The sequence below is a fragment of the Chinchilla lanigera genome, unplaced genomic scaffold, assembly GCF_000276665.1.
Source record: "Chinchilla lanigera isolate Chin_1 unplaced genomic scaffold, ChiLan1.0 scaffold00144, whole genome shotgun sequence".
In the NCBI taxonomy this organism is placed as follows: domain Eukaryota; kingdom Metazoa; phylum Chordata; class Mammalia; order Rodentia; family Chinchillidae; genus Chinchilla; species Chinchilla lanigera.
This window is the reverse complement of record NW_004955545.1, coordinates 2,920,316-2,928,586: the sequence shown is the minus strand read 5'-3', so window position 1 is coordinate 2,928,586 and position 8,271 is coordinate 2,920,316. Positions and strand designations below refer to the sequence as shown.

The window sequence follows — 8,271 nt, the reverse complement described above, 5'->3', positions numbered from 1 at the left end:
GCTCCGAGGGGCAAAGGGCTTGAAGACACAGACTAATCCACGTTCTCGCCAGGTTTCCACAGTGGGCTCCGTGGATCGAGGTCGAGGATGCGGCCCTGCAGGTGTCCGGGCACCTGATGGCAGCATTTGGAGCTCTCTCCCAGGAAGGAGACCTGGGTCTGTCCATTGTCACCCGGGAGAAGCCCGCCGCGGGGGCGGGGAGGGGACCTGGCCACCAGCCTGGACCGGAGAAGCAGTTCCTGGCCAACCCTCCACCCCCCTGATTTTGGCCTTATTTCCCCAACAGATCTGACCCCCCCTCCTCAGTTGTCAGGCTAAATATTTTGGCTTGTGGGGGGCGCGGCAGAGAGAACTGGGAAGTCCCACAAACCAATCCGCTCCTGGGGGCGGGGAGGAGCGAGTTGGGCGCGGCCGACGGGAGCGCCTGCCAGCCGGCCTGGAAGACACAGCCGGAGCGCCCAGGAACCCCAAGGCTCTCCTCTGTCCGCCGCGCGCCCCGGAGCGCTCCTGGGGCTCCGCCCCGCCGCGGTAGGCCTTCTCTAGGCCTGCCCTTCTCTCTGAGTGTCACTTTCTCCCTCTGGAGGCCTCTGAAGTTCTCGCTGCACTGTCTGCATCTCTGTCACCGTCTCTCCACCTCTGCATTCACGCTGAGTCTGTCTCCAACTGCCCGTCACTGGCTTTGTATCTGTGATCTTCCTTTCTCTTCTGCCTCCTGCTGTCCCCTCCAGTGTTCCTAATTGCTCTGCCCTTGGCCCCACTCTGCTCTCCAGAGTGCCGGTCTCTGCCTCCCCACCGTTTCTCAGACCCTTCTCCCAGGAGCCACCTGCAGGAGAGCAGGACGGACAGCCCCGGCTGGGGCCATGGCCAGGCCCAGTGTGTGGTGCTGGGAAACATGCCTGCTTGTGAGCCTCCTCTCTTCAGGATTTAACCTGGACACAATGAAGGGTGAGTCTCCAGCCGGGTCTCCCTGACACCCCACCAACACTTCTCCCTCTCTGACAGCTAGGAGGCCACAAGCTGAGGCTCCAGCCAGAATGCATCTACTTTTCCACATGACATGAAGAATGCGATTAGATCTCAGAAGGACATCCCACCAAGAAAAAGATGCCCACATAAAGGTGTTTTTCCCTCAGCCCTAGAGGAGGCAAGGACTTGGAAGCAGCAAGATGAACAGATGTCCTCCACCCCATTCCTTCTTGTGAAACGATGATCCCAGGAAAGCCTGGATAAGAACAGGACTGTTAGAGATCATTTCTAGGGCCACCAAATGAGGGGGACAAGGCTAGGGCAGGTGGCTGAGAACCAGCACATTAAGACAGGAAACAGGCTCAGAGAAAGGAGCAATAAACCCAGATGAGCCCCCAAGCCCTGTCCAATGTCCTCTGCCTTTAGAGGCCATCTGTGGGGGGAGGAGCTGGGGAGGCTGCCCTCCCTCAGTGCCCAGTGCCTTTTCCCAGACAGACGCTTCCACCAAGTACCGGGTTGGGTAGGGTCATGGGACCTTGTAGACTAAAGGGTACTGGGGGCTTAGTGGGAGAGGAAAGAAAAGCAGAGGGGGAAAATTCAAAAAGCTCAGGACCATCAGTGGCAAGGGAAAGCGTGAGGGAAAGATTGAGCGGTGCTCCCTTCCCCAGTTCCACCGTCACTCCCGAGAGGGAGCTCAGGAACCCAGCACTCTGTACTGGCCTGAGGAGTCTTAGACCGGAGCTTCCACTTAGGGCAGTTTCCTTCCTACACAGACAGGGCAGGCTGGGGGTGCCCTGAAGGATGCTAGTCTCAAAGGCTCTGCCTGGAAAGCCTGCACATGCGTGCACGCGCGCGCACACACACACACACACACACACACACACACGCATGCACTGAGCCCCTGCCTCTCCCCCTCCATGCTGTACCAGCACATGCCAACCAGGAGCACAGTTGTCAAGACAGAAGCATGTCCCTGGAGGAGGGGGTCAGTGTTTAGTCAGGGGACCCAGATGTCCTGTTCCCAGGGCAGTTTTGCATAGGCTCAGACCTGAGGGAAGGCAGGGGTTAATTTGCAAAGGTCTTAGATTTGTTTTTCCAAATGACTCCCATCAGGGGAGCCCTGGAGAGGCAAGGGCATGATGGGAAGTGGGCGCCTGAGAGAACCCCCATCTGCCTTGCAGAGCCTGATTGGCCTTTTCCTGGAGGAGATGGAAGTGTTTTCTCATTCTCTCCCTCTCTTGTGTGCGTGTGTACCTGCCTGAGCGCTCGCTCTCTCTCTCTCTCTCTCTCTCTCTCTCTCTCTCTCTCTCTCTTTCTCACACACACACACACACACAAAGCTGCCAGGCAGAGTCAAGCTCAGGACCATCAGTGACAACTGGGAAAAGGTGCGCCTACCCCCTGCCGCAACCTAGAATGGGCCTGGACCATGTGGTGCATGTGATGTTGTTGGAGGCCCAGGTGGGAAGGGAGTGTGCAGAGGCTGGAGAGGCAAGCTGGACCTGAACAGGCTAAAGAACTCAGGTTTGCAGCTTCTGCAATGGGAAGCTATGCAAGGCACCCATAGGAGCAAGTGAGGCCAGGCATCCAGGTCCTCAAGGGGGATAGTTCTCAGTGCCTTGGGGAGCAAAAGGGAAGTGAGGTGGGGCTCTGGGCCTGAGAGAGCCAGGCACACGTGGGTCCCCAAGGGAAAATGGATTTGGGATCCAGATGTCTGTGGTCCACAGTCTCCGAGTGCCCCTGCTTCCAGTCTTGGACTGGGCACCATGGTAGGCCCTGCCCTCCTTGGGGGGGGGTAATGGGGATGTAGGTGACAGTGAGGGGGCAATGCCCCAGGTATGCTTGTGACTAGCACTGGTGAACTAAGTGCACAGAGTCAGAAAGGGAGGTTAGTCACAGGGCCAGAGGGTTAGGGAAGGAATGCAGGGAGAGAACTGGGAAGTATGGAGCTCAGAGCTCACTGCTTCCCAGTCACAGAATTCATTCATTCATCCATCAAATGTTTATTGAATGCTGATTGTGTGTCAGGCACTATATCATGCACTGGGACAGAGCAACGAATTATACAAAGATCACTGCCCTTTTGGAGCTTGTAACAAACAAAATAAGTAAGTAAGGTATATATGAGCCAGTGTTAAGGGTTATAGAGCAAGATAAAGCAAGGGGTGGTGGTGGGTAGCCCCTCCCTCAGAAGTTGATTTAAGAAGGTAAGGAGCCATGCCACGCCATGCCAGGGAAAGAGGGTTCTAGGTACAGGAAACTAAAGTAAGAACACCCTGAGGCAGGTTTGGGTAGCTTATTTGAAGGGCAAAAAAAGAGGCCAAAACAGCCAAAGAAGAGAGAAAAGGAAGGAAATCAGAGGTCATGGGGCCCAAATTGTACAGGCCTCCCCGGCAGAAGTAAGGGCTGCCCTACCTGCAATGAGGTGGGAGCCATGCTCCTCCAAGCAGAGGAGCAGCGCAATCCAACTGTGTTTTGAGAAGGTCACTGTGGTTTCAGAGTGGAGGACTTTCCGCAGAGGGGCAAGGTGAAGCGAGAGGCACTGGGGAAGCTGCTACTATAGATGCAGAGGCAGAGGCAGAGAAGCATAAGGTGGTGACCAGCAGTCAGGTTCCAGATGCTCTTTAACAACGGAGCCCACAGGACACGAGGGAGAAGTCAGGGGTGAGCAGGACTGCAGGAATGAGGTTGCTGTTTATTCACTTTGAAGGGGAAGCAGACTTGAGGGGAGACTGAGGCTCCTTCTTCCCCACAGTGACATACCTGGCAGTGACCCTGCAAGGCGCAGGCTCAGCCTCTGGGGCACAAGGAAGAACAGGCCATCCCTCACCCAGAGCAAAGTCTGGTGCCTCCCATCCAGTGTCCTGCCAGTGTGGCTCTCCTCCCAGTGCTGCCAGCGTGGGACGGGGTACTCACACCACGTACCGTATGTACCCACAGTGTGCCCCAGCCTGGACATCCGCTCCGAGGTAGCAGAGCTGCGGCGGCTGGAGAACTGTAGCGTGGTGGAGGGCCACCTGCAGATCCTGCTCATGTTCACAGCCACAGGGGAGGACTTCCGCAGCCTCAGCTTCCCACACCTCACCCAGGTCACTGACTACCTGCTACTCTTCCGGGTTTATGGCCTAGAGAGCCTGCGTGACCTCTTCCCCAACCTAGCAGTGATCCGTGGTGCTCACCTCTTCCTGGGCTATGCGCTGGTCATCTTTGAAATGCCACATCTGCGGGATGTGGGGCTGCCCGCGCTTGGGGCTGTACTGCATGGAGCTGTGCGCGTGGAGAAGAATCAGGAGCTCTGCCACCTCTCCACCATCGATTGGGGCCTGCTGCAGCCCGTACCCAGTGCCAACTACATCGTGGGCAACAAGCTGGGTGAGGAGTGCGCCGACGTGTGCCCAGGTACACTGGGAGCTGCTGGCGAGCCCTGTGCCAGGACCACCTTCGGCGGGCACACCGACTACAGATGCTGGACCTCCAGCCACTGCCAGCGAGGTGGGCACTGGCACAGAAAGTGACAGGGGCACAGGAAAGCAGGGCGTGGTGGGGCTGGGAAGCCACAGGATGGCGTGGGTCAGTCCTTTGCTGTCCCTGTTTTTTAAATCTTCCCTCATCCTGTAAGGCAGGTACTACTGCAAAAAAGGACACTGAGGCTCAGAAAAATGTCATAACTGACATAGCATAAGGCAGTCAGGGAGTAGGTAGGAGAAGCATCAGGTAACCAGGGAGTAAATTGGTACAAGGAGGGCAGGTGGAAGAAAGGACAGGAAGTAGCACAAAATTTTGGAGCAGTGGCGGCTTAAGTCCAAAGCTGGACAGCCTGGGTTCAAATTTCAGCTCCTTGCTTATCGGCTGTGCTCACTTAGCTTATCTATGCTTCAGTTTCCTGCTCTTAAAATGATCATAGGGTTGTTATGAGGGATGAGTTATTTTACAGAGCATTATAGCAGCGCCAGGGCCATTGTGGTGGCTCTGTTCCCCATAAAAGCTGCCTGGCAAGGTGGGCAGGGTGAGCTGGCAGTACTGCCATCAGGAGATCGGGCACCAAGTATGGGAAGAAAGGAGGAGGTGATGGATGGAGAACTGGACAGGTGAAGGCGGACAGTGAGCTGAGATCTTTGGGAAGTAAGATTCGTGGAAGCTGAGGAAGACAGGGAAGGCAGGGACAGCTGGAGCAGGTGACAGTGAAGGTTCCAGGGAGGGACGGAAGATATTTCAGAAGCTGGGAGCAGATCTGGGGTGCCCAGCCTGGGAGTCTTTTCCACACTGCTGTTAGAGGTCGGCTCTTCTCACCTCCACTGCCTCAGCATTAGGGCAGGAGAGAGAGTAATCAGATCCCTGCTGTATCCAGAGCCCACCGCAGCCGTGCCTCCCTGTTGGCTGTAAACACAGCTGCTGCAGTCCTCCCTGTGTACACTGTCAACAGGCCCTGCTGACCCCACCCTGCACACAGCTCCTAGACTTCCAGCTGCCACTGTGTTTTCAGGCTATTGCACCCCCAACCCCAGACCCAGCTACTTCTGCTGGGTGCCCCTCTCTGCCCAGGGCAGGGAGCTGAGAGGGAGGCAGTATGGGCAGGGGCATGGTGAGATGACTGGTGCTGGGCTCTCCCCCCAGCAGTGGTGTGGAAAGCACTAACTCTGATTGACAAGCTCACTTTTCTGCCCTGAATCTTGACACAATCACCACCACCACCATACCACCCCATTAGGCACTATGAGAATAGGGAAGCCTGGTCCTCAAGAGCCCCTCAGGCCCAGTCAGCCACCTGTGCCATCTGAATCGAAGAGATGTAGGCACAGACTGAGAGCATCGACCCAGGAGGGGTTGGTCCCAGGGCGGAGGGGTATGGTGAGATGTAACGCAGCATTGTGCCCACAGTGTGTCCCTGCCCCCGAGGGCTGGCTTGCACGCTGCGGGGCGAGTGCTGCCACACCGAGTGTCTAGGGGGCTGCAGCCAGCCTGAAGATCCTCGTGCCTGTGTAGCCTGCCGCCACCTCTACTACCAGGGCACCTGCCACCAAGCCTGTCCTCTAGGCACCTACGAGCATGAGTCTTGGCGTTGTGTCACAGCCGAGCGCTGTGCCAACCTGCGCTCCGTGCCCGGCAGTGCCTTCACCTTTGGTATTCACCAGGGCAGATGCCTGGCCCAGTGCCCTCCAGGCTTCACGCGAAATGGCAGCAGGTGAGCGTAGGGTGGGTGGGGGGCATCTCAGGGCAGTGAGGAGGCTGAGGAGGCTGAGGAGGCCACACAGATCTAAGGCTCACAGCATCTGCTTGCCCTGCCAGCATATTCTGCCACAAGTGCGAGGGGCGGTGCCCCAAAGAGTGCAAGATAGGCACGAAGACCATAGACTCTGTCCAGGCGGCGCAGGATCTAGTGGGCTGCACCCATGTGGAGGGGAGCCTCATCCTCAACCTTCGCAGAGGCTGTCAGTAACCTCTCCTGGCCACGCCCTCCCTCAAACCACTCCCTCCCCTGGCCACGCCCCTCCCAGAACTCTCCCCGCGATGACCACCTCCCATGTCACCTCTTACCCTCAACACTTCTCCAGCTACCCTCCTGCCCTGTGAACCGCACCTCTCCTGCTTTTGTTCCATCCTTGTCTTCCTCTCTTCAGACAACTTGGAGCCAGAGCTGCAGCGCAGCCTGGGACTGGTGGAGACCATCACTGGCTTCCTCAAAATCAAGCACTCCTTTGCCCTTGTGTCCCTGAGTTTTTTCAAGAACCTCAAATTAATCCGAGGGGACACCATGGTGGATGGGTAAGGGATCAGCATTGGGCTTCTGACCACGGCCCCTTGCCCCTACATTCCCCAACAGTAGTAAAGAGAAGGGGCTCTGAAATCAGTGCTGCTACTTACTAGCTCTGTTACTCTGGATGGGTTCTCTGGTCCTCAGTTTTTCATCTGTAGGATGGATTGCTTGGGGACTCTTGTGACTATTACATAAGTTTGAAACACTTCATGCCTGGAACACAGTATGTAAAATGAAAAAAATGCTTTTTGGTTTTTTGAGACACAGTCTCGCTATGTAGTTCAGACTGGCCTTGTATTCACTATGTAGCCCAGGCTGGCCCCAAACTCAAAGTAATCCTTCTGCGTCAGCCTCCCAAGTGCTAGGATTGTAGGTGTGCACCACAGTTATATGAAACTTTAAAGGATTGGTTATAATTGTTATTATCGGGTCCACTCCACTCCAGGGCGCAACTGCCTGGGTTTGAAACCTGTTCCTGCTGTCCAAAGATCTACCCAGTGTAGATATTTCTCAAACATAACATATATATATATATTAATTACCATTGGGTGAAGGGGTCTCCTGTGGCTTTTCCTGTCTTCCTCCGGGCACACTGTCATGCGCCCTTGGGGTGCCCTGGCCCCAGCTGCGGAGAGGTTGCCCCAGGATAAGTGTCAGCCCTCCCTGTGTCCCCAAAGCCAGCAGTGTCTGGCAATACATAGCAGGTGCTTGGAAAAGTGAGATGAAGGAAGGAAGAAGGAAGCAAGGAAGCCGTTCACTCCTTTCACTGACAGGACCAGAGAGGATGGGTGACCTGCTGGGCATCACGCTCCTGGTCAGTGGCATGGGGTGGGTGTGCTCAAGCCGGATGCCCGTGTGCCAGCTGTGAGTGGCTGCGGAGTGGCCTCTCCCTGTGCCCAGCACAGCCCCTCCCGGAGGAGCCTAAAGCCACCCTTCCCTGCACCCAGCCCCTCCTTCCCCGCCGCGCAAGGTCCCCTGGCCTTCCCTAGGAACTACACGCTGTACGTGCTGGACAACCAGAACCTGCAACAGCTGGGGTCCTGGGTGGCCGCGGGGCTCACCATTCCCGTGGGCAAGATCTACTTCGCCTTCAACCCGCGTCTCTGCTTGGAGCACATCTACCGGCTGGAGGAGGTGACCGGCACGCGAGGGCGGCAGAACAAGGCAGAGATCAACCCGCGCACCAACGGGGACCGCGCTGCTTGTGAGCCCCTCCCCAGAGCGAGGGCGCCCTCGCTGGGACCCCGGCACACCCAGCCTCGGGTGCAGACTTCCGCGCCCAGGAACGCGGCCCTCGCACCTGACACTGGCGGGAGGGTGCCCGAGGGGACGGCTCTCTGGGATCCGCAGGGTCAAGGTGGGCGCATTGGGAACAGACGTTCCGCTCGCCCCACCCAGGCCAGACGCGCACCCTCCGTTTCGTGTCCAACGTGACAGAGGCGGACCGCATTCTGCTACGCTGGGAGCGCTACGAGCCGCTGGAGGCCCGCGACCTGCTCAGCTTCATCGTGTACTACAAGGAGTCGTGAGTCCCCGGCGGCGGCGGGGGG

At 57.2% G+C, this 8,271-nt stretch overlaps 1 protein-coding gene across 6 annotated transcripts in view; it reads left to right on the top strand.

Moving 5' to 3' along the window:
- The first annotated feature begins 251 nt into the window (after positions 1–251).
- Insrr (insulin receptor-related receptor) overlaps positions 252–8,271 on the top strand; it is a 16,645-nt gene continuing 8,625 nt past the window's right edge. For 2 of the 6 annotated variants that reach the window (XM_013508214.1, XM_013508211.1), the window contains exons 1-7: positions 260–945; positions 3,907–4,458; positions 5,845–6,148; positions 6,253–6,395; positions 6,585–6,729; positions 7,711–7,925; positions 8,120–8,246. In XM_013508214.1, the coding sequence (XP_013363668.1) occupies positions 861–945; positions 3,907–4,458; positions 5,845–6,148; positions 6,253–6,395; positions 6,585–6,729; positions 7,711–7,925; positions 8,120–8,246 (1,571 nt within the window). In that variant the 5' untranslated portion in view covers positions 260–860. Of the gene's footprint in view, positions 946–3,906; positions 4,459–5,844; positions 6,149–6,252; positions 6,396–6,584; positions 6,730–7,710; positions 7,926–8,119; positions 8,247–8,271 lie in introns of all 6 variants that reach the window. The other 4 variants (XM_013508212.1, XM_013508216.1, XM_013508215.1 and 1 more) reach the window with 4 other exon arrangements.